We start from the raw sequence: 26,321 nt of genomic DNA, 5'->3' as shown, positions 1-26,321 counted from the left end.
ATCAACTCATGGACTATATCTATGTAGTATAACTATACTGATCAAAAACATAAATGCAACATGTAAAGTGTTGGTCCCATGTTTCATGAGCTGAAATAAAAGATCTTAGATATTTTCCATTTGCACAAAAAGTTTATTTCTCTCAAATGTTGTGCACCAATTTGTTCACATCCCTGTTAGTGAGCATTTCTCATTTGTCAAGATAATCCATCCACTTGACAGGTGTGGCATATCATATCAAGAAGCTGATTAAACAGCATGATCATTACACAGGTGCACCTTGTGCTGGGGACAATAAAAGGCCACTCTAAAATGTTCCGTTTTGTCACACAACATAATGCCACAGATGAAACTGTGGGTTTGCAAAACAGAGAAGGGAAGCTCATCTGCATGCTCTGTGTCCTCACCAAGGTCTTGACCTGACCGCAGTTCGGTGTCGTAACTGACTTCAGTGGGCAAATGCCCACCTTCGATGGCCACTGGTACGCTGGAGAAGTGTGCTCTTCACGGATGAGTGCCGGTTTCAACTGTACCGGGCAGATGGCAGAGTATGGCGTTGTGTGGGTGAGCGGTTGGCTGATGTCAACGTTGTGAACAGAGTGCCCCATGGTGGTGGTGGGGTTATAGTATGGACAGGCATAACCTACGGACAACAAACACAATTGCATTTTATCGATGACAATTTGAATGCACAGAGATACTGGGATGAGATCCTGAGGCCCATTGTCATGCCACTCATCCGCCACCATCACCTCAGGTTTCAGCATGATAATGCACGACCCCATGTCACAAGGATCTGTATACAATTCCTGGAAGCTGAAAATGTCCCAGTTCTTCCATGGCCTCCATATTCATGTCACCCATTGAGCATGTTTGGGATGCTCTGGATCAACGTGTACGACAGCGTGTTCCAGTTCCCGCCCATATCCAGCAACTTCACACAGTCATTGAAGAGGAGTGGGACAACATTCCACAGGCTACAATTAACAGCCTGATAAATTCTATGTGAAGGAGATATGTTGCGCTGCATGAGGCAAATGGTGGTCACACCAGATACTGGCTGGTTTTCTGATCTACGCCCCGACCTTTATTTTAAGGTATCTGTGACCAATAGATGCATATCTGTTTTCCCAGTGGTGAAATCCATATATTAGGGCCTAATGAATTCATTTCAATTGACTGATTTACAGACATGAACTGTAACTCAGTAACGTCTTTGAAATTATTGCATGTTGCATTTCTATTTTTGTTCAGTTTACTATTAGTCATAATCAACACACAGACTGCATCTATCTAGTATAACTAGTATTTCTTATCTAGTTTGACAGTTTGTGGGCCTACATCGTTGTTTGCTGAAGAACAATGTCCTGTAGTATACGTATCTATACGACCCTGTTCTAGTTTTGGTACTGCTGTCACCCCTCCCCTATTCTTGTTTTGAAAAACCTCTCCATCCAACCAGAGCCACCTCTCTACACAAGCTGTTTGACTGAGTGTATAGGTATATATATATATATTAGGCAAATTAGGCTTCTGAAATGATCAACACATTTGACAGGTGAGTAAAATGAACATCTGTTTTTATGTATTCATTGTTTAATGAGTTGAGAAAAGGTATATGATATAATATCACATGACGGGATCAACTAATGGTGTAGTACATTTTTACAACTAATCCCTGCCAATTGGTGAATGCTGTCCTATTTATTATTGATGATGCTTTATGAAACCACTCCTGTCATCTTTCTCTTATGCAGCACAATCAGAAGTTTCGGTGATGATGACAACAATGTATTGAATAGCTTTCGCTAGTTTCACTGAAAGTTGTCTGATTGAAACTGAGACTGAGAGAACCAGGGCCAGTTTGTTAGACACCAGTTCATTGACAGATGGTTAACCAAACCTGTGGTTTTGTTAAAGAAGAGGAAGAAAGTGTTGAGTAGTTAGTGCAGTCCTCATAACCAGAATATATGGCTTTTCCACACCAGAGGAGACACTGCAGGGGCAGAGGAGGGAAAAGCAATGGTAGTGGCTATAACCATTCACCTTTTCACCATAGGCCTGCCTCAGTTTGCGTATAAAAATAGATGTAGCATTCATCTCTACTACTTATTTCAGTGAAAACCTACTTTCTGTGTCTCAGTGTTCTGTTGGCCCAGAATAAGTTTATCTACCACTATAAGAACATGCGCTGGGCCAAGGGCCGACACGAAACCTACCTGTGCATCGTGGTCAAGAGGCGGGTGAGACCAAACTCCCTCTCCTTCGACTTTGGACACCTGCGCAACCGGTCCGGCTGTCTTGTTGAGGTGAGGGAGGGAGAGGAGAGGAGAGGAGAGGAGAGGAGAGGAGAGGGAGTAGGGAGAAGAGGGAGGGGAGAGAGTAGGGAAAGGAGAGGAGAGGAGAGGAGAGGAGAGGAGAGGAGAGGAGAGGAGAGGAGAGGAGAGGAGAGGAGGAAACATGGAACAAATTTTATCATCTGTCATCCGTCGTTATATATTTCCTATCTCTCCCATTTTCTTTATTTCCTTCCCCTGTCTTCATCACTCTCTTTCCCCTCATTCTACTCTCCACTCTCTATCCATGCATTACCTCTCCTTTCCCTCTATCTACATCTTCCTCCCTCAGTCATTACCCCCCCCTCTCTCTCTCTCTCTCCCTCAACTACATCCATCACTCTCTCCCTCATTCCTCACCTGTCTACCTTCCTCACCTGTCTCCATCACTCCCTCATTCCTCACCTACCTCCATCACTCACTCTCCCTCATCCCTCTCACTTCCTCCCCTATTTCCATCACTATCTCTCCCTCATTCCTCACCCCTCTCCTTTTCTCACACACCTCCATCATGCTCTTTCCTTCCACCCCCCAGCTGCTGTTCCTGTGCCTCATGGAAGCAGGCGCCCTGTGTCCCTGCCTGTGGGGTTATGGAGCTCCAGACAGTGTGGGACTGTGTTACTCAGTCACCTGGTTCTGTTCCTGCGCCTCATGGAAGCAGGCGCCCTATGTCCCTGCCTGTGGGGTTATGGAGCTCCAGACAGTGTGGGACTGTGTTACTCAGTCACCTGGTTCTGTTCCTGGTCCCCCTGCTCAGACTGCTCCTACAGGCTGGCCCAGTTCCTCAGCCAGAACCCCAACCTCCGCCTCAGGATCTACGTCTCCAGGCTCTACTTCTGTGACCCGGAAGACAGCAGTGCGAGAGAGGGTCTCCGCATGCTGCAGAGAGCCGGGGTGCAGATCACTGTCATGAACTATGAAGGTAGAGAGGGCGTGTGTGGGTGTGTGAGCACTTCTCTCATTATAATTCTGGCTCTTCCCTGTAGACTATTTCTACTGTTGTCTACTGTTGGCAGACCTTTGTGGCTTGCAGACAGCGTGTGTTTAAGGCCTGGGACGGACTGCATCAGAACTCTGTTCAACTGGCCAGGAAACTTAACGACATCCTCCAGGTAGGACACACACACACACACACACACACATGCACACACACTGTACTCTTGAGTTAGTAGGCTAAAAGTATTTACTGATATGGAGCTATATTATTTCTGCTCCTCCCACTGGTGTCAGTGTTTTACTGTAAAGATCACTTTAATCTATCACGGTAAAGAAAATAATAATAACTGAAATAGGTCAACTGTACAACTCAATAATGTGTTTATATACTGTTATTTAATCCATGGGATTTACATTTTTACCCTTTGTAGCATTATTACTGTCTTGTAACACATCCATTAAATCATTCCCTCCAACTGTGTTTGAGTCGTTTTGTGTTGACATTATCCTATCCTCTATTTACATTTGACCAGCTCTTTATCTCTCACATAGCCAACGATAAACAACTAAATAAAACGTAGGCTAATTGATTACAATGATCCCTAAACTATCACTGACAATGGTTGATTCATCTGGATAAATGACATTAGAAATGGATGTGAACGCTTCATGTGCGCAAATACACAGTGTATTACGCTCTCGCACCCGTTAACGTGCACGATCACCACACACCGATTGAATTAAAGTCAAGATGGCGACCGAGGGCGAATACGAGTCGATCCTGTGTGTGAAACCTGACGTCAACGTTTACCGAATCCCGCCGCGGGCATCGAACCGGGGAGTCAGGTAAGAGACACGGTTCATCAACCGGTCAACCGGTGACCATCAACCGGTGACCTTGCCCTGGTCTGACTCCAGTATCCATTGTTGATGCGGCGATATATCAACCTCCCCGTAGGCAAAGCTCTTGTCCCCACATCAAGGCAATGCATAGCCCATATAAAGGCTATAATGCTCGTCTATGTTGCCTTTGCAGTGCGCAATAGCTTTTTCTAAGGTGGTTTACTAGGCAAACTGGTTGGGGAGGAATAGTCTACCACCAGATGTCAAAGTTGTGCGTAGTGGGATGGATCGGGAGAATACACATGTCATTATTGATGTCCACCTTTCGGTATTTGACAATGAATGACACGGAATCCTGTTTTCAGTGCGAAAACGTGACTGTGTCGTGTCCCCGTTTTATAAAATGCGCTTTGACTGCACTCTTATTTGGGGCGAATGTTGAATGAAAGGCTATAGCAGATACTACGGTATTTTAAAGTCCAGAGGATTAGGTGAGATTTTTACTCCCTTTGAGGATTATCTGGGCATTTTCTCTGTTGTCGCCTATCCTATTACTTTCTGACCAGGGTTCGTTAAAGAATATCTTGTTGACAGTGACTTCAGTCCTGTTAGGGTACAGTCTATGTTTGGCAATGTGACTATATTGTGTTTACCCATTTGTTCATTGGCTGGTGTTTTAACGTGATCCAGTCTCCATGCTGTATCTGTCTCCTGGGAGCTGATTGGCTGACCACCAGTAACGTGCCATGACCACGCACAAAGCTGAGTCTGTTATGTGATGTAGTGAATAATAATAATGAGGGGGTATTCCACCCCAGGTCTGGTGAACTGCCAGCCCAGACACTCTCATTTCAGTAGCAAAGTGTGGTGGTTGGCTATCAACATGGTCTCCCTCTTTCTCACACACACACACCTATACAGTCAGTCTCATCCCTGATTGGCTGTCTGTGTCGCCCTCAGGGCTGCGGATTGGAAGCTGGACGCCCCTGATTGGACAGGCCGTATGAGAGTGACGGCTCGGGGAAAAGTGGCTTTCATCAAACTGGAGGACAAGATCTCTGGTGAGAAGCCAAATCTTTACAAATAATCACTTTTGTTCATGGACATAAAAGACTGTAAAATCACCAGGAAGAGATCAAAGTAATTTTTATTTAGGAAGTCTGTTCCCAAGTATTCTCACGTATAAATAGAGAGGCATATGTGATCGTATCCCAATGTAATCAAAGTTTGAAATTATTCTGTTTTTGTCAAATACTATATCTGTTTCTTGCGGTCAATTTGCAGTGTGCAAATTATTTATAACTATGTTCCGAGCATCCGCTCAAGGAAAAATTGGCCCACTGCTGAATGTAATCGGGGACTCCTACCCTAGCCCCTAGCCCACCTCAAGTCACTTCTAGTCAGAAGATCATCGTGCCCAATTCCAAATTGTCCCCTGGGCACTTCTTGTTGATCTGAAAGGACTATGTTAACTTCTCCACCTTGCCCTCTGACTCTTGACTCGAACCATTAGTTATAATGCCTAAGTTCTAATTACCCTCCGTCTCTGCAGGGGAGCTGTTTGCACAGGCACCAGTGGACGAGTACCCTGGCATCGCCATAGAAACCGTCAGTGACTCCAGTCGGTACTTTGTGCTTCGGATCCAGGATGAGAGTGGTGGGTTGTTGGTTGTCATCACTAGTCACCATCTGGCCAAATTAGAAATAAGTATCACACACTACTTCCCCACATGTTCTATTAGCAGTTATTATACTGAACAAAAACATAAACGCAACATGTAAAGTTTTGGTCCCATGTTTCATGAGCTGAAATAAAAGACCCCAGAGATGTTCCATACGCCCAAAAAGCTTATTTATCAAAATAAACTTGCACATATTTGTTGACATCCCTTTTAGTGAGCATATCTCCTTTCCCAAGATAATCCATCTACCTTATAGGTGTGGCATATCAAGAAGCTGATTTAACAGCATCGTCATTACACAGGTGCATCTTGTGCGGGTGACAAAAAATGGCCACTCTAAAGTGTTCCATTTTGTCACACAACACAATGCCACAGATGTCTCAAGTTTTGAGGGAGTGTGCAACTGGCATGCTGACTGCAGGAATGTCTACCAGAGCTGTTGCCAGAGAATTTAATGTTTATTTCTCTACCATAAGCCAACTCCAACATCGTTTTAGAGAATTTGGTAGTACATCCAACCGGACTCACTACCTCAGACCACATTCAACCATACCAGCCCAGGACATCCAACCGGACTCACTACCTCAGACCACATTCAACCACGCCAGCCCAGGACATCCAACCGGACTCACTACCTCAGACCACATTCAACCACGCCAGCCCAGGACATCCAACCGGGGGGGGAAATCTTATTCTGATTGGCTAGACCTGGCTCCCAAGTGGGTGGGCCTATGCCCTCCCAAGCCAAACCCATGGGTGTGCCCAGTCATGTGAAATCCATAGATTATTGCTTAATTTATTTAATTCAATTTACTGATTTCTTTACATGAACTGTAACTCAATAAAATCGTTGAAATTGTTGCATGTTGCGTTCATATTTTTGTTCAGTATAGTAGTAGTAGTAGTATTAGTAGTAGTATACCACAGTAATAACAAGGTTTGTTTTGGATCATTTGAGTGTGTAGTATGAAACAGTATTCTACTACAGCATTTGGAGTACACGATCAGTTGTTTCTCACTGTGCTACGTCTCTGTTTTAGGATCAGTGTGTGTACCAAGTGATTTGATTTGTAATTTACATTGTTGTTCTTCTTTGGCCCCTGTCTCTCAGGTCGCAGTGCGTTCATAGGCATCGGGTTTGGGGACAGAGGAGACTCGTTTGACTTCAACGTGGCGCTGCAGGACCACTTCAAGTGTGTTGCTCTTACAGCTGTCACAACAGAGATGACACTCATAACATTAGCAAACAAGTGCAGCTCAGAGCTACAATGTTGACTTCTAACTGACATGAATTAGTAATGGCCTGTCATCTGTTTCACTCTATAACTCTCGATTCAATTCCAAGGTGATTTATTGACATGGAAAATATGTTTATATTCAAATCAAAATCAAATCAAATGTTATTAGTCACATGCGCAGAATGCAACAGGTGTAGATCCTACAGTGAAATGCTTACTTACGAGCCCCTAACCAATAATGTAGTTTCAAAAAAATACAGATAAGAATAAGAGATAAAAGCAAAAGCAATTAAAGAGCAGCAGTAAAATAACAATAGCGAGACTATATACAGGGGGGTACCTGTGACAACGTGCGTCTAGGTGGTAGGTGTAGGAGTCAGGCGCAGGAGAGCAGGGATGTCTGAGAAGCGTGTTTAATAAGAAAGTCCACCAGCACGGGAATGGCACAATCAAAAGGACAACGCCCTCGACAACAAAAAACCCGTACAAACGTACGGAGGAACAAACAAAGTTCCGACACTCATATACTTCAGAACCTGTGAAAACAAATAACGGTAATACCTTACCGAGAACCTCACAATCAACGACTAATCCCGCACAAACTGAGGCAGGCAACAGGTTACAATTATACACACAGAAATTAACGCAAATGAAACCAGGTGTGAAAAAGAACCAAAGACAAAACAAACAGAAAAGGAAAAAGGGATCGGTGATGGCTAGTAGACCGGCGACGCCGACCACCGAGCGCCGCCCGAACAGGGAGAGGAGCTAGAAGTCGTAACAGTACCAGTACAGAGTCAATGTGCGGAGGCACCAGTTAGTTGAGGTAGTATGTACATGTAGGTAGAGTTATTAAAGTGACTATGCATAGATGACAACAGAGTAGCAGTGGTGTAAAGAGGGGGTGAGAGGGGCACTGCAAAAAGTCTGGGTAGCCATTTGACTAGATGTTCAGGAGTCTTATGGCTTGGGGGTAGAAGCTGTTTAGAAGCCTCTTGGACCTAGACTTGGCGCTCTGGTACCGCTTGCCGTGTGGTAGCAGAGAGAACAGACTATGACTAGGGTGGCTGGAGTCTTTGACCATTTTTAGGGCCTTCCTTTGACACCGCCTGGTATAGAGGTCCTGGATGGAAGGAAGCTTGGCCCCAGTGATGTACTGGGCCGTATGCACTACCCTCTGTAGTGCCTTGCGGTCGGAGGCCGAGCAGTTGCCATACCAGGCAGTGATGTAACCTCGATGGTACAGCTGTAGAACCTTTTGAAGATCTGGGGACCCATGCCAAATCTTTTCAGTCTCCTGAGGGGGAATAGGCTTTGTTGTGCCCTCTTCACAACTGTCTTGGTGTGCTTGGACCATGTTAGTTTGTTGGTGATGTGGACACCAAGGAACTTGAAGCTCTCAACCTGCTCCACTGCAGCTCCGTCGATGAGAATGTTGGCGTGCTCTGTCCTCCTCTTCCTGTAGTCCACAATCATCTCTTTTGTCTTGCCAATGCAAGTGAAATAAACAATCACAAATTAAGAGTAAACATTATGCACAGAACATTTTTCAAAAGAATAAAGGCGCTTGAAATGTAATATCTACAGATCATATATATATCTAATAACTCTGTCCCTTTTTCCCTCTCATTCTTTCTCTCTGTTTACTGCTCGCTCGCCACCTCTGTCTCTCTGTCTCTCTCTCAGGTGGGTGAAACAGGAGCTTGAGATCAGTAAGCAGTCTCAGACTCCAGACAACACTCCTAAACTGGACCTGGGTTTCAAAGAAGGACAGACCATCACTCTCAATATCGGGGTAACTTCCTCAACTCATACCCATAATACTCCTTCCATGGTACCATCTGGTTAGCGCCTAACAACTAAAAACGAACATGCACACACACGTTGCAAACCCATGCTCTGTTTATAAGCTTTGTCCAGCTATCACTCAAACACCTATTCCTCTCTTCTTCCTTCTCACCCGTCACCCCTCTCTCTTTCTGTTCCTCTCTCAGCAAGGCAGAAAGAGAGACAAGTCCCGCCCCCAGAGCGCTGGTGGCTTTGGGCTCCTCCCTCCTCCCCCTAGCGGTGGAGGCACCAAGATAGCCCCTCCCCCTATGTCAAGCTCCTCCAATGACAACGAAGGTTTATTCTCAGGGGGAGACTTATTCACTGCGGGAAGTGACTCGTTTTCAGGGGGAAGTGACACATTTTCAGGAGGAAACAACACATACTCAGCAGGAAGTGACATGCTCTCAGAGGGAAATAACACAGGTAGGTGAACAGCATTTTGGGCCACGTTCAGCGAAGTGTAATGCTACTGGTTGTTCAGATACATTTGGTCATGGAGTGCATATCTATGTGGACACCTGCTCCCTGAACATCTCATTCCAAAATCATGTGCATTATTATGGAGTTGGTCCCCCCTTAGCTGATATAACAGCCTCCACTCTTCTGGGAAGGCTTTCTGTGAGGATTTGCTTCCATTCAGCCACAAGAGCATTAGTGAGGTTCTGCAATTAAGCCTAGCTCGCAATTGGCGTTCCTATTCATCCCAAAGGTCTTCGATGGGGTTGAGGTCAGGGCCCTGTGCAGACCAGTCAAGTTATTCCACTCCGATCTCAACAAACCATTTCTGTCTGGACCTCGCTTTGTGCACTGTGGCATTGTCATGCTGAAACAGGAGAGGGCCTTCCCCAAACTTTTGCCACAAAGTTGAAAGCACAGAATCGTCTAGAATGTCATTGTATGCTGTAATTTTAGGAATTCCCTTCACTGGACCAAAGGAGCCTAGCCCGAAACATGAAAAACAGCCCCAGACCTTTATTCCTCCTAAACCAAACTTGACAGTTGGCATTATGCATTGGGGCAGGTGGCGTTCTCCTGGCATCTGCCAGACCCAGATTCGTCCGTCGGACTGCCAGATGGTGAAGCGTATTTATCACTCTAGAGAAGACGTTTCCACTGCTCTAGACTCCAATGGAGGTGAGCTTTACACCACTCCAGCCAACGCTTGGCATTGTGCATGGTGATCTTAGGCTTGTGTGCGGCTGCTCGGCCATGGAAACCTATTTCATGAAGCTCCCGACGAATCGTTCCTGTGCTGATGTTGCTTCCAGAGGTAGTTTGGAAGTTGGTAGTGAGTGTTGCAACAGAAGACAGGCAATTTTTACTCGCTACGCTCTTCAGCACTCGCCGGTCACATTCTGTGACCTTGTGTGGCCTACCACGTCGCGGCTGAGCCGTTGTTGCTCCTAGACGTTTCCACCTTTCCATACACAATAACAGCACTTACAGTTGACTGGGGCAGCTCTAGCAGGGAAGTTTGACAATTTGACAAACTGACTTGTTGGAAAGGTGGCATCTTATGACAGTGCCGCATTGAAAGTCACTGAGCTCTTCAGTAAGACCATGGCTGTGTGCTCAATTTTATACACCTGTCAGCAACAGGTGTGGCTGACATAGCCAAATCCACTAATTTGAAGGGATATTCACATATTGTGTATATATAGTGTATATAATAACCAAAAAATGTAACGCAACATGTAAAGTGTTGGTCCCATATTTCATGAGCTGAAATAAAATATCTCAGAAATGTTTCATATGCACAAATAGCTTAATTCTCTCAAATTTTGTGCACAAATGTGTTTACATCCCTGTTAGTGTGCATTTCTCCTTTGCCAAGATACTGTAATCGTACTACCTGACAGGTGTGGCATATCAAGAAACTGATTAAATAACATTACACAGGTGCACCTTGTGCTGGGGACAATAAAAGGCCACTCTGAAATGTTCAGTTTTGTCACAAAAAATGCCATAGATGTCTAAAGTTTCGAGGGAGTGTGGAATTGGCATGCTGACTGCAGGAATGTCCACGAGAGCTGTCGCCAGATAATTTAATGTTAATTTCTCTACCATAAGCCGCCTCCAACGCTGTTTTAGAGAATTTGGCAGTACGTCCAACAGGCCTCACAACCGCAGACCACGCGTAACCACACCAACACAGGACCTCCACATCTGGCTTCTTCACCTGCGGGATCGTCTTAGACCAGCCACCCGGACAACTGATGATATTGAGCAGTATCTCTGTCTGTCAGAAATACTGTCTGTCTGATTGGCTGGGCCTGGCTCCCAAGTGGGTGGGCCTATGTCCCCCCAAGCCCACCTATGGCTGTGCTCCTGGCCTCTCTTGTGAAATACATAGATTAGGGCCTAATTTATTTATTTCAATTGACTGATTTCCGTATATGATCTGTAACTCATTAAAATCATTGAAATTGCTGCATGTTGCGTTTATATTTTTGTTCAGTATAGATCTGCTCTGGCATGTAGATTAGGGAAGATGTCAGCTCCATACAATACAATTCTATGTGCAACGTTCAGAGCGTTGTGTTCTCCTGAATGCAACCCTGTTTTTATATTGCTGCTTCTGATTCATCTGTTTGTTTATCTTGTTCAGTTACCCTAGTAACTGCTTTTTCTGTATAGCGCATTTTGCTACCATTGTTGAAGACTATTTTTACAGTTCCCCAAACCATGCTGTGAATTCATTTGACTGAAGGGAAAAAGTGTATGTTTTATATGCCACTGTGTAATTAGGTTAAGGGTTGAATGGGGCCCTGCGTGTTTGTTTTTTTTAGTTTTATGAGCTAACCAAGAAAAAAGGCTATTGTCGTTAGAGTATGAATGTAGAGAAAGCAGTAGAGGGTGTGTATTGAAGGGTTTGATGTGTGTTGTCTCCATAGAGATCCTATTACATTAGTTTCCTAATTCTATCGTTGTCTCTCTGTTCTCAGGCTGTTTGTTAGACCTGGACAGCAGTAACTCCAACTCTGTGGTGCAGCCGAACCCCAACCCTGCAGGCGGCTCGGACATGTGGGGAGACTTCTCTGCCCCAGAAAAGTAAGGGGAAAATCCTCTCTCTTTCATCCTTTTCTCTCTTCTTTCATTATTCTGTTCCCCCCATTAATGCTCTCCTCTTTTTCCCCATAATGAAGGTCAATGTCTTCTCTCACCAACGATGATGGTTCCACCAACTGGCAGCAGTTCTGAGGTCGTCGCACAATCTCTTTCACTTGACCTTCACCTGACCTTTAACCCCTGACCAGAGGAGGACTCCAGCAGAACACTGTATATTATCACCTCAACCTCAGTGTACTCTTTCTCTCTCTTCCCCCTCTCTTTATTTATCTCTCTCTCTTCACCCCTCTCCTGGCTTCCTCTCCTTACCATCCTCTCCCTCTACATCTTTCCCTCTCAGCCCCAAAGTTACTCTCTCCCCCCGTCTCCTCTCCTTGCCCTTCTCTCCCCCCGTCTCCTCTCCTTGCCCTTCTCTCCCCCCGTCTCCTCTCCTTACCATCCTCTCCCTCTACATCTTTCCCTCTCAGCCCCAAAGTTACACTCTCTCCCCCCATCTCCTCTCCTTGCCCTTCTCTCCCCCCGTCTCCTCTCCTTGCCCTTCTCTCCCCCCGTCTCCTCTCCTTACCATCCTCTCCCTCTACATCTTTCCCTCTCAGCCCCAAAGTTACACTCTCTCCCCCCATCTCCTCTCCTTGCCCTTCTCTCCCTCTGTCTCTCTATCTATTGCAACAGAGTATTTATTTATTACTGAGGGAAAAGACTGAGGGCAAATCTCTTTAAATGAAAGATGGTACAGAAAGGAATGATGGTGACTCACACTAATATAGTCTTGATAAATAAATACATTAGTTAATTTATGTACATAATATATTATTGTAAATGTATATATTGTCAGTAGTTTGTAATTCCCATGGTTGTTGTGGTAGTGTTGTAGCTAATTTTCCTTTAGAATCTCCAACTGGAATTATCGCCTGAAATAACTGATTTACAGGCTTGCCTGGATGCATTAGTATATGACCAAGTTATCTCATATCTGATCTAAGGTCAGATTTGCGTTTTCCTCTTAATTGCTAAGGTCAGGCCACGGTGAGTCTGGAGCTGTGCTTTGGAGCAGCTTCTGCTTTGAGTGGACACTGATCTACTGTAAGTTTACACAGCAGGCATGCTGTTTGGCGCCCCTTAGTGGGCTATTGCGGTCCTACAACCACAGTCTGACGGGGAGAGTGGTGAGATGCACAACAGCAGCTGCTGTGGACATTATCACTGCTGGCTGGGGATGGGCACTTGTCTGGATCACTTGGCTGCATTGTTTTAACAGGAGGCTGGTGTTAGTTAACACAGAAATGGAGGGAGTGAGAGGAAAAAAGTTTGCTAATTGAGGGAAGGGACAGCAGAGTGAGGGGATGAAGGGGAAAGATGAGTGGGTTCTGAGGAGGGATGGAGGGTGAGGAAGGGCTTAAACCCATGGGGTGATAGACAGGCCTGATTAAGGCCTTGTGAGGTAATAATTTAGGCCTTGTGATGTAAACAGTCCCTAGGGGTTTCTGGGTAGAGATGACTAATTTAGGTCACGACTTTTGCCCTGCTGGATGAATAGCCCTGTGTGTGTACATACAACTGTCTGTCTGTCCGTCCGTCTGTCTGTATTCTATACGTTGAACCCTGGAACTAACGTAACTCTGTCAATGCAGTCAGACTATTCCAGTCCTTGTGAGATGCAGTGTTTTACTTTACTGTTGTGTTGTTATTGAGAGAAAAAGGATGGAGGGAGGGATGGATAGAGGGATGGATGGATGGAGGGAGGGATGGATAGAGGGATGGATGGATGGATGGATGGAGGGAGGGATGGATGGATAGAGGGATGGATGGATGGAGGGATGGATAGAGGGATGGATGGATAGAGGGAGGGATGGATGGATAGAGGGAGGGAGGGAGGGAGGGAGGGAGGGAGGGAGGGAGGGAGGGAGGGAGGGATGGATGGATAGAGGGATGGATGGATGGATGGAGGAAGGGAGGGATAGAGGGATGGAGGGAGGGATGATGGATGGATGGAGGGAGGGAGGGATAAAGGGATGGATGGAGGGATATAGGGATGGATGGAGGGATGGATGATGGATGGATGGATAGAGGGAGGGAGGGAGGGAAGGGTTATAATGCTGTACAGGACATCATAATATTACAGTAAGCCAGTTATGTGGCTTTTGTACTTATCATTGTGTGTGTCTTTCTCTCATGGACACACATGGACTCAAAGATTTGCATTGACTGATGACATGATGTTTATTAATGAGGTGATAATTGATTGATTTCCTGTGTGAGAACACAGCTAGTGGGAGAATTGGTATGAACTGGTGAGAGTCTGTGTAGACTCTACTCATGTTGGTTTATGTGTTTATTCTTGACATTACAAATACAGTATATGTGTATGTAAATGCTGATGTATTGAAAATCAAAGCATAAAGATATCAACTAATGTTGAGTCAAGGTTGACTTGTTTTCTTTTTATCTACGTGAGGAAAAAAACTGGACTACATCAATAAAGTGATCCACACAAACCAATGAATGACATTTTATTGGGTAGTATTGCACTGTATTGTAGTATTGCACTGCTTTGGTATTGGATTGTGATAGAGTGCTTTACAATAAGGTGTCAGCAATGACAGAGTGGATACTTTGTTCTCAGACTGTCTCTTCAGTACACAACTACAGGAACTCAACAGCGTTCCATCTGAACAGTATGATACAGCCCGCAACGGCACAGAACATGATCCGTGTCAATTAAAACACAGGTCCAATCTGTGGGGAGTGATTTCTCCCCTGATATTCACAGACAGTTCTAATAAAACACAGACTGAGAAATATGACTCAGACTGTTCTTAACTGGAGTTACATGGACTGTGTTATATATGTTGTTTGTTTGTGTGTGTCTGGTTGTGTGTGTGTGTCTGGCTGGCTAGCACCAGGTGTTGAGCGGTGGATTTATGATGTTTTGGGGTGTTTTTATGGAGACAACCCAGTGTTCTGTCTCCAAGGGTGTCCTCCCTCCTACTCTGTCTCTCCTTCCTCCCTCCTACTCCTTCTCTCCTTCCTCCCTTCTTCCTCCGCCCCTCCTTCCATCTCCGCCATCTTGGGCCCATCAGGCCTTGTTTTCCCAGGTTTTGGGGTTGCCATGGCGATTGCGACAGCGTTTCTTATTGGTGGTTGACCTCTGGAAGCGTTTGGGCCAGCCGGACCGCTCCCTGCAGAGCTCAGCTGGGATGGCGAGAAGAGAGAGAGGATGTGTGGGCTCAGATGTACATGCTGTCCTAAAGCCAGTAAGTGTTTCATGCACTCTAAGATTGTTATGTTGTTGTAATCCTAACGACAGGTCTAATGAAGTGCTATCAGGTGGACTGTCTTACCCTTCAGGTACTCATCCTGTTGGCAGACAGTTCGAACACATATCTCCTTGTTGATCACATAGACACGAGGGAGGCTGAGATAAACCAGGAGACAGACATCATTACACTATAATCAGAGCCCAGCTGCTGTCTCTAAAACATGCCTCTCTGTACAGGCTCTCAGGTTGAAACCAATGAACTTTGACCGCATGACCAGGAGGCACTGAGTGTGTCTATGTTTTCCTGTGAGAGAGAACCTGTAGTTGCAGTTTACCTGTAAAGGCAGAGGGAGTGGATGCATCTCTTGATGGGCCGGTGGACAGAGTACATCCTGGTACAGGGGTACGTCTCTTCCCTACAGTCTAGCACAGAGGATACACACAACATCAAGATAACCCTGGACACCCCTGGTCATCCCTGGCCTAACATTGTTTAGTGATGTTTCTGTTCCACATTGAAGACCTTAGTCACCAGGTGGTAGGGTAGAGACAGACACCTCACTCACCAGGCGGTAGGGTAGAGACAGACACCTCACTCACCAGGCGGTAGGGTAGAGACAGACACCTCACTCACCAGGCGGTAGGGTAGAGACACCTCACTCACCAGGCAGTAGGGTAGAGACAGATACCTCACTCACCAGGCGGTAGGGTAGAGACAGACACCTCACTCACCAGGCAGTAGGGTAGAGACAGACACCTCGCTCACCAGGCGACAGGGTAGAGACAGACACCTCACTCACCATGCGGTAGGGTAGAGACAGACACCTCACTCACCAGGTGGTAGGGTAGAGACAGACACCTCACTCACCAGGCAGTAGGGTAGAGACAGACACCTCACTCACCAGGTGGTAGGGTAGAGACAGACACCTTACTCCCCAGGTGATAGGGTAGAGACAGACACCTCACTCACCAGGCGGTAGAATAGAGACAGACACCTCACTCACCAGGCGGTAGGGTAGAGACAGACACCTCACTCACCAGATGGTAGGGTAGAGACAGACACCTCACTCACCAGGCGGTAGGGTAGAGACAGACACCTCACTCACCAGATGGTAGGATAGAGACAGACACCTCACTCACCAGATGGTAGGGTAGAGACAGACACCTCACTCACCAGGCGGTAGGATAGAGACAGACACCTCACTCACAGGCGGTAGGGTAGAGACAGACACCTCACTCCCCAGGTGATAGGGTAGAGACAGACACCTCACTCACCAGGCGGTAGGGTAGAGACACCTCACTCACCAGGCAGTAGGGTAGAGACAGATACCTCACTCACCAGGCGGTAGGGTAGAGACAGACACCTCACTCACCAGGCGGTAGGGTAGAGACAGACACCTCACTCACCAGATGGTAGGATAGAGACAGACACCTCACTCACCAGGTGGTAAGGTAGAGACAGACACCTCACTCACAGGCGGTAGGGTAGAGACAGACACCTCACTCACAGGCGGTAGGGTAGAGACAGACACCTCACTCACCAGGTGGTAGGATAGAGACAGACACCTCACTCACAGGCGGTAGGGTAGAGACAGACACCTTACTCCCCAGGTGATAGGGTAGAGACAGACATCTCACTCACCAGGCGGTAGGATAGAGACAGACACCTCACTCACCAGGTGGTAGGGCAGAGACAGACCACTCACTCACCAGGCAGTAGGGTAGAGACAGACACCTCACTCACCAGGTGGTAGGGTAGAGACAGACACCTTACTCCCCAGGTGATAGGGTAGAGACAGACACCTCACTCACCAGGCGGTAGGATAGAGACAGACACCTCACTCACCAGGCGGTAGGATAGAGACAGACACCTCACTCACCATGCGGTAGGATAGATACAGACACCTCACTCACCAAGTGGTAGGGTAGAGACAGACACCTCACTCACCAGGCAGTAGGGTAGAGACAGACACCTCACTCACCAGGCGGTAGGGTAGAGACAGACACCTCACTCACCAGATGGTAGGATAGAGACAGACACCTCACTCACCAGGTGGTAAGGTAGAGACAGACCCCTCACTCACCAGGCGGTAGGATAGAGACAGACACCTCACTCACAGGCGGTAGGGTAGAGACAGACACCTCACTCACAGGCGGTAGGGTAGAGACAGACACCTCACTCCCCAGGTGATAGGGTAGAGACAGACACCTCACTCACCAGGCAGTAGGATAGAGACAGACACCTCACTCACCAGGCGGTAGGGTAGAGACAGACACTTCACTCACAGGCGGTAGGGTAGAGACAGACACCTCACTCACCAGGCGGTAGGGTAGAGACAGACACCTCACTCACCAGGCGGTAGGATAGAGACAGACACCTCACTCACCAGGCGGTAGGGTAGAGACAGACACTTCACTCACAGGCGGTAGGGTAGAGACAGACACCTCACTCACCAGGCGGTAGGGTAGAGACAGACACCTCACTCACCAGGTGGTAGGGTAGAGACAGACACCTCACTCACCAGGTGATAGGGTAGAGACAGACACCTCACTCACCAGGTGGTAGGATAGAGACAGACACCTCACTCACCTGGTGGTAGGGTAGAGACAGACACCTCACTCACCAGGTGATAGGGTAGAGACAGACACCTCACTCACCAGGCGGTAGGGTAGAGACAGACACCTCACTCACTAGGTGATAGGGTAGAGACAGACACCTCACTCACCAGGCGGTAGGGTAGAGACAGACACCTCACTCACCAGGTGATAGGGTAGAGACAGACACCTCACTCACCAGGTGGTAGGGTAGAGACAGACACCAAAGCCTCCTCTTCATTCCAGTCACCTCTGTGGAGTTCCACCTCTACCAGCAGGGAAACAACACAATCAGCATGGGAACAACCTCTACCCACGGCATGACTCACAGACAGAGACATATCATGTAACTTAATGTCTGTTGAAATAATGTGTGACCATTGAATAGAGGGCATTATTACCAGCCTGCGGGGCTTGGGCCACAGCTGTGAGGACTGTGGAACAGAAAACCATATGAGGGGAATGTTTTATGGAGTTAAAACAAACAGTGATGGACTCAAACCTAATTGAAGGTGATGATTTGTGTGTTGTGTTTGTCAGAGGTTACCGTGGAAACCGCAGAGGAGCAGGGCGATTGGAAGACTGCCCATCCTTGTAAGAGCTGGATGTTTACGAGCTGAAGGAAACAGGACCCACAAAAGCCCAAGAGGAAAATAGTTTATATGTTTCAATTCACACAGAGGAACTCTTCAATATCTCGTCTTTACATTTCCTCCTTCTGCTCTCCCCCTGGCCCTACCTCTGCTGTTTCTAATGCAATGTATACTCTTCTCTAAGGCAGTTGTAGGAAATGTGTACCTGATGAAATCCAGGTAAATTAGCTAGATACAGTATATGTGCTGTTGATATTATCAGTATATGTGCTGTTGGTAGTATCAGTATATAGAGACAAACACCTCACTCTCTCTCTGTCTCTCTCTCTCTCACACATACACACACACACACACACACACACACACACACACACACACACACACACACACACACACACACCCTCAGCTCTCTCCCTGCATCATTCCTCTTGTGATGTGTCAGTGTGAGTTTGGAGTCCAAGACATGAGTTCTCACAAAAGAATGTGTTTTTTGTGCCCTATTTGAGCACCCCTCTACTCCTCCTTTCTCATACACACTCTTTTCATACACTTCTCTTTTCGCAAACCTTATTAAGAATGTTCTAAAGTGTCCGAACAGTTTTGTCACTCAATATGTTTAACACCCTGTTCCTCCTTTACCAGCATCTTACCCAGGCCCTGAATACGTTAAATTGATTTAACTTGCTTCGACTCATTTATACACTCTTGTATGCCAGGGCACATAGCTTTCTAAAATACTTTAGGTCTGAATGACATATTGTCATCCATGACCGAAGTTCACAAACAGTATTCTATTAGGATGACTTCATGTAAAGTTCGTTTTTTGCAGTAAAATAGTTTGGTTTCTCTATGCATCTTTTATATATGTACTTCATGTTATTTATTTTAAGCATTCTATATACAGTACTGCAGTGCTACTAATGTCTTTATAGTCTTCAAAATTAAGAAAATAACACAATGTTTTCATACTCACAACTTTTCCTGTCGTCCAAAAGCGTCCTTTGTTTTGAATATTTTGTCCTCTCTCCTTTCCCCTCCTCCTCTCTCCATCCCCTCCTCCTTCTTCTCCTCCACCCCTTGTCCTCCCCTCTCATTAGAATTCTCTTTCTCTCAGACTTTCCTCTCCTCCAATCTGGCAGAGATTCAGGGACAATTGTTCTAGTCCAGAGTTGGTTTCGTATACACCCAAACAACACAAACTCATTATCAAAAATATATATCTGTTGATTTCACAATAACCATCCCTAATAGTAAACACATCTATCAGCGCATTGAACTAGGAACTTACTCTTTACAAATACAAACAACTGAAAGAATAATGATCAACAGACGATGATAGGTAGAATATTGTATAATAAATATGAACATTAACAATTAGCCCAGTATGCTTTAGAACAGCTGAAGGAATATGTTGGAATGACTGATACAGGTCTGGCAGACCTTGCGCTTGCAGGGATCCCCTTTCTCCACTAGGCGGGGCAGTAAACTTAGTGAGTTTAATTTTTTTTTTAATTATGAACACAACAAATACAAAAACAGAAATATACAAACAAGAGTACATAAACCTAACAGGGGTATTACATATCAAATACATTTTCAATTTGTCCAATTTTTGATGGTGTGTTTTGCTTTTTTGTTTTTACATTTACGGATCATTTCAAAATAATATTTACATTCTATCTTCAATAATGTGAAGAAGAGTTTGTTCTCTGCTCACTTCATTTTATGGATGAAGAGTCTTGCATGAAAAATAAACACATGAACAATGAAAGTTAAATCAGGGTCCATATCATTTGGATCAAAATAAAACATAACATCAGAGTCTCTCAGATTAACATTAATAGTTGTTTATTTTCAAATAACATTTTCTAACTCACTCAAAAAACTTCTGACATAAGAACAGTTCTAAAATAAATGGTCAAGAGTCACTGGGTCACAACCACAAAGTACACATTTGTTATCAATATCTATTTTAAATCTGTGTATAATAAAGTTCTTTACAGGGTAGATTCTATGAATGAGTGTGTATGATACTTCAACTTATTAGATATGCTATATTCACCAGACAACAGTGTAGTTGGTGAGTGTGGTCTCAGCTCAGAAGTGGCCAATTTTGGTTTTGAAAGAGCAGCAGTGTGTGCAGGCTTTTGTTTCAGCCCAGCTCTAACTGTACACCAACTTACAGTGCCTTGCGAAAGTATTCGGCCCCCTTGAACTTTGCGACCTTTTGCCACATTTCAGGCTTCAAACATAAAGATATAAAACTGTATTTTTTTGTGAATAATCAACAACAAGTGGGACACAATCATGAAGTGGAACGACATTTATTGGATATTTCAAACTTTTTAACAAATCAAAAACTGAAAAATTGGACATGCAAAATTATTCAGCCCCCTTAAGTTAATACTTTGTAGCGCCACCTTTTGCTGCGATTACAGCTGTAAGTCGCTTGGGGTATGTCTCTATCAGTTTTGCACATCGAGAGACTGACATTTTTTCCCATTCCTCCTTGCAAAAAAGCTCGAGCTCAGTGAGGTTGGATGGAGAGCATTTGTGAACAGCAGTTTTCAGTTCTTTCCACAGATTCTCGATTGGATTCAGGTCTGGACTTTTACTTGGCCATTCTAACACCTGGATATGTTTATTTTTGAACCATTCCATTGTAGATTTTGCTTTATGTTTTGGATCATTGTCTTGTTGGAAGACAAATCTCCGTCCCAGTCTCAGGTCTTTTGCAGACTCCATCAGGTTTTCTTCCAGAATGGTCCTGTATTTGGCTCCATCCATGTTCCCATCAATTTTAACCATCTTCCCTGTCCCTGCTGAAGAAAAGCAGGCCCAAACCATGATGCTGCCACCACCATGTTTGACAGTGGGGATGGTGTGTTCAGCTGTGTTGCTTTTACGCCAAACATAACATTTTGCATTGTTGCCAAAAGTTCAATTTTGGTTTCATCTGACCAGAGCACCTTCTTCCACATGTTTGGTGTGTCTCCCAGGTGGCTTGTGGCAAACTTTAAACAACACTTTTTATGGATATCTTTAAGAAATGGCTTTCTTCTTGCCACTCTTCCATAAAGGCCAGATTTGTGCAATATACGACTGATTGTTGTCCTATGGACAGAGTCTCCCACCTCAGCTGTAGATCTCTGCAGTTCATCCAGAGTGATCATGGGCCTCTTGGCTGCATCTCTGATCAGTCTTCTCCTTGTATGAGCTGAAAGTTTAGAGGGACGGCCAGGTCTTGGTAGATTTGCAGTGGTCGGATACTCCTTCCATTTCAATATTATCGCTTGCACAGTGTTCCGTGGGATGTTTAAAGCTTGGGAAATCTTTTTGTATCCAAATCCGGCTTTAAACTTCTTCACAACAGTATCTCGGACCTGCCTGGTCTGTTCCTTGTTCTTCATGATGCTCTCTGCGCTTTTAACGGACCTCTGAGACTATCACAGTGCAGGTGCATTTATACGGAGACTTGATTACACACAGGTGGATTGTATTTATCATCATTAGTCATTTAGGTCAACATTGGATCATTCAGAGATCCTCACTGAACTTCTGGAGAGAGTTTGCTGCACTGAAAGTAAAGGGGCTGAATAATTTTGCACGCCCAATTTTTCAGTTTTTGATTTGTTAAAAAAGTTTGAAATATCCAATAAATGTCGTTCCACTTCATGATTGTGTCCCACTTGTTGTTGATTCTTCACAAAAAAATACAGTTTTATATCTTTATGTTTGAAGCCTGCAATGTGGCAAAAGGTCGCAAAGTTCAAGGGGGCCGAATACTTTCGCAAGGCACTGTATCATGGTCTAGATTGAATGAGGCATGCTAGTGTGGGGCTGGAGTAAAAGCTTGCACGGCCTGTATCACTGTCCAGAGTTGCTTGTAGCTAAAGGTCACACATATTTCTGTATTCATGGAGTTCTTAATCCTGGTCCTCTGAACCCACAGGGGTGCATATTTTGATCGTGCCCAGCACTAACCCTTGATTATCATGCTAATCAAGGGCTTTAACGTTAGGTTGGGTAGTTGAATTAGGTGATGGGCTGAAGCAGAAATGTGCTGTGGGACCCGAAGGACCGTGCAGGATTAAGAAACTAGAGTAGACAATTATATTGCTACATCAAAAGGCATTGCAACAAAGATGAGTGAATATCACGACCGAAACACCTGACCCTTTGTTTGATCCCCTACTTGTGTTGAAAAGAGGGTTCCCATGGGGACCATTAATAGCTTGTATGGGGGAAACCTGAGCGCAGTAGGCTTCCATGAACTTGACCAATATAAATATTGTCACACATACTACCAGAGTCACAGACAACAAAACTCCGCTGGCGCGCTCTCTCCCAAAGTCACTTCAAGAGGGACACACACTCATCATCCCCCTGACATATCGGGGCTACATAGTCTCTGGGATGAGGCTGGGGGTGAGGAGAGGTGGGGAGGGGTGCGGGGGAGAGAAGCGCTGGCCTAACAAGGTCAGGCAGGCATGGCTGATGACAGGTTGAGTGATGGAGAGATCAGGCCAGGGAACACACTGACCCGCCATTCTGAACACTCTGCTTTCACCCTGAGAAATAGGGAGGGAGGGCATAGTGAGCAAGACCCAGTCAGCAAGACATAGAAAATATGACTGCCTGATGTCCACAGTGAAGGTACAGAGTGAAAGTTTAAACAACCTCTTTTATGGATGTTGAAGAAAAAAACAATTTTCCAGGCCAGATTGGCTCAAAAATCAACATCTGTAGACGTTAAAATCAAGGAATGGGGGGGACTGACCCAATTTGTACCAATAAACAACCTCCAGACTTGTTTATTGGTTGAAGGCCTTTCTCCCCGCCCCTCCACAAGACTGCCCATTCTTGTCTGGTGCATCTTTTCTCCACACAACCCCTTGTTAAAGATGCACTCTGGAATCTTAAGCACAACAAATTTGTATCATTTGCAAAAATTGGATTCTTAACATATCACACAAATTGCATAAAATGGGATGATATCACACAAATGTGTAGGGTGGCAGGTAACCTAGTGGTCAGAGCATTGGACTAGTAACTGAAAGGTTGCCAGATTGAATCCCCGAGCTGACAAGGTAAAAATCTGTTGTTCTGCCCCTGAACAAGGCAGTTAACCCACTGTTCCTAGGCTGTCTTTGAAAATAAGAATTTGTTCTTAACTGGTCAACAAACAAAAAAAAAATCATAACATATCACACAAACTGGATGACATTGTACACAAAAAACAGGGACCAGTTTTGGCTTGTGAGCACCACTTTCAAAACTAGTGGCTGAAATGATACAAAAGTTTGAGAGTGCATCTTTAACCCTGCAGCACCTTTCTCTCCCTCTATCTTTTTTCTCCTTTAGTTGTTCTTAGCCCCACAGGTCCACACAAGTGTTCCGTATCTATTTGCAACAACACAAACATGGCCTTAACTACACGAGGACACACTTGCATTGTCGATCTTTTGATGATTTGTTCATCACGCTGGGCTACTGCCAGAGCTGTGCTTTCGGCCTCTTCAACAGTGTCATGACTGTCTGTTGCTGGTCCCCTTAGATTAGAAGATCACAGCGATTTCTCCATAGAACAGCGCCATCTTCTGTTCGTATGTTGTATGACCTTGGCTGTACTTCAGTACCTGTTCCTTTTTGTGTCCATGCGTTTGTTTCGTCTTTGTACCTCATGTTGTCACCAGGTTGGAGTTCAGATAGGTTTCTTGTCCCTCTGTCATAGTAGAACTTTTGATTTGTTTTTGGTTGTTCTTTGAACTTCCTCACTTTCTCTCTGTCTTTCCTTTTTAGGAGGTCCTCCGTGATGGGTCAGTTGGTCCTCAGTCTGCATCCCATGAGGAGGTGTGCTGGAGAAAACTCCCAGTCAAGTGGCAACGTGCGGTAAACAAGCAGGCTCCTGTAGAAGTCAGTTCCACTGTCTTTTGCTTTGTACATCAGTCTCTCCACTGTCTTTTGCTTTGTACATCAGTCTCTCCACTGTCTTTTGCTTTGTACATCAGTCTCTCCGCTGTCTTTTGCTTTGTACATCAGTCTCTCCGCTGTCTTTTGCTTTGTACATCAGTCTCTCTGCTGTCTTTTGCTTTGTACATCAGTCTCTCCGCTGTCTTTTGCTTTGTACATCAGTCTCTCCACTGTCTTTTGCTTTGTACATCAGTCTCTCCACTGTCTTTTGCTTTGTACATCAGTCTCTCCGCTGTCTTTTGCTTTGTACATCAGTCTCTCCACTGTCTTTTGCTTTGTACATCAGTCTCTCCGCTGTCTTTTGCTTTGTACATCAGTCTCTCCACTGTCTTTTGCTTTGTACATCAGTCTCTCCGCTGTCTTTTGCTTTGTACATCAGTCTCTCCGCTGTCTTTTGCTTTGTACATCAGTCTCTCCACTGTCTTTTGCTTTGTACATCAGTCTCTCCGCTGTCTTTTGCTTTGTACATCAGTCTCTCCACTGTCTTTTGCTTTGTACATCAGTCTCTCCGCTGTCTTTTGCTTTGTACATCAGTCTCTCCGCTGTCTTTTGCTTTGTACATCAGTCTCTCCACTGTCTTTTGCTTTGTACATCAGTCTCTCCGCTGTCTTTTGCTTTGTACATCAGTCTCTCCGCTGTCTTTTGCTTTGTACATCAGTCTCTCCGCTGTCTTTTGCTTTGTACATCAGTCTCTCCGCTGTCTTTTGCTTTGTACATCAGTCTCTCCACTGTCTTTTGCATTGTACATCAGTCTCTCCACTGTCTTTTGCATTGTACATCAGTCTCTCCACTGTCTTTTGCTTTGTACATCAGTCTCTCCACTGTCTTTTGCTTTGTACATCAGTCTCTCCGCTGTCTTTTGCTTTGTACATCAGTCTCTCCACTGTCTTTTGCATTGTACATCAGTCTCTCCACTGTCTTTTGCTTTGTACATCAGTCTCTCCACTGTCTTTTGCTTTGTACATCAGTCTCTCCGCTGTCTTTTGCTTTGTACATCAGTCTCTCCACTGTCTTTTGCATTGTACATCAGTCTCTCCGCTGTCTTTTGCTTTGTACATCAGTCTCTCCACTGTCTTTTGCTTTGTACATCAGTCTCTCCACTGTCTTTTGCTTTGTACATCAGTCTCTCCACTGTCTTTTGCTTTGTACATCAGTCTCTCCACTGTCTTTTGCATTGTACATCAGTCTCTCCACTGTCTTTTGCTTTGTACATCAGTCTCTCCGCTGTCTTTTGCATTGTACATCAGTCTCTCCACTGTCTTTTGCTTTGTACATCAGTCTCTCCGCTGTCTTTTGCGTTGTACATCAGTCTCTCCACTGTCTTTTGCGTTGTACATCAGTTTCTCCACTGTCTGAACAGATTTCTCCACGAGTCCGTTCGATTGTGGGAAGTGTGGACTTGACGTAGCGTGGACGAAGTCCCAGTCCTTGCTGAATTGTTTGAACTTTTGCATTAGAGGATTGCAGTCTAGTATCGCTGAAGACTTCACTTGCCACTCTGTGTCGCTGGAGACTTCACATGCCACTCTGTGTCGCTGGAGACTTCACTTGCCACTCTGTGTCGCTGGAGACTTCACTTGCCACTCTGTCGCTGAAGACTTCACTTGCCACTCTGTGTCGCTGGAGACTTCACTTGCCACTCTGTGTCGCTGGAGACTTCACTTGCCACTCTGTCGCTGAAGACTTCACTTGCCACTCTGTGTCGCTGGAGACTTCACATGCCACTCTGTGTCGCTGGAGACTTCACTTGCCACTCTGTCGCTGAAGACTTCACTTGCCACTCTGTGTCGCTGGAGACTTCACTTGCCACTCTGTGTCGCTGGAGACTCCACTTGCCACTCTGTCGCTGGAGACTTCACTTGCCACTCTGTCGCTGGAGACTTCACATGCCACTCTGTCGCTGGAGACTTCACATGCAACTCTGTCACTGGAGACTTCACTTGCCACTCTGTCGCTGGAGACTTCAC

The 26,321-nt window shown here is 45.4% G+C and overlaps 2 protein-coding genes and 1 pseudogene across 2 annotated transcripts; 2 read left to right on the top strand and 1 right to left on the bottom strand.

Annotated features, from left to right (window-relative positions):
* Positions 1-1,538: 1,538 nt before the first annotated feature.
* LOC110520834 lies at positions 1,539-3,842 on the top strand (annotated as a pseudogene).
* A 124-nt stretch (positions 3,843-3,966) lies between these two features.
* LOC110509040 (adaptin ear-binding coat-associated protein 1) lies at positions 3,967-12,742 on the top strand. Its single transcript, XM_021589987.2, has 8 exons — positions 3,967-4,118; positions 5,076-5,176; positions 5,668-5,772; positions 6,909-6,990; positions 8,722-8,830; positions 9,030-9,288; positions 11,811-11,916; positions 12,012-12,742. Exons 1-8 carry the CDS (start codon positions 4,024-4,026, stop codon positions 12,064-12,066), a joined length of 912 nt encoding a protein of 303 aa, XP_021445662.2. The 5' UTR covers positions 3,967-4,023; the 3' UTR covers positions 12,067-12,742.
* Positions 12,743-14,427: 1,685 nt separating this feature from the next.
* mfap5 (microfibril associated protein 5) lies at positions 14,428-19,471 on the bottom strand. The gene is made up of 7 exons (XM_036968731.1): positions 19,355-19,471; positions 18,336-18,404; positions 18,190-18,222; positions 17,988-18,056; positions 15,529-15,616; positions 15,276-15,349; positions 14,428-15,126 (listed from the first exon to the last, which is right to left on the bottom strand). The coding sequence occupies exons 2-7, from the start codon at positions 18,376-18,378 to the stop codon at positions 15,011-15,013; spliced, it is 423 nt and encodes a 140-aa protein (XP_036824626.1). The 5' UTR covers positions 18,379-18,404; positions 19,355-19,471; the 3' UTR covers positions 14,428-15,010.
* Between the last annotated feature and the right edge of the window lie 6,850 nt (positions 19,472-26,321).

This window comes from Oncorhynchus mykiss, chromosome 3 (assembly GCF_013265735.2).
Source record: "Oncorhynchus mykiss isolate Arlee chromosome 3, USDA_OmykA_1.1, whole genome shotgun sequence".
NCBI lineage: Eukaryota > Metazoa > Chordata > Actinopteri > Salmoniformes > Salmonidae > Oncorhynchus > Oncorhynchus mykiss.
Note: the sequence above shows the minus strand (reverse complement) of the source record. Positions and strands in the feature narration are given on the sequence as shown.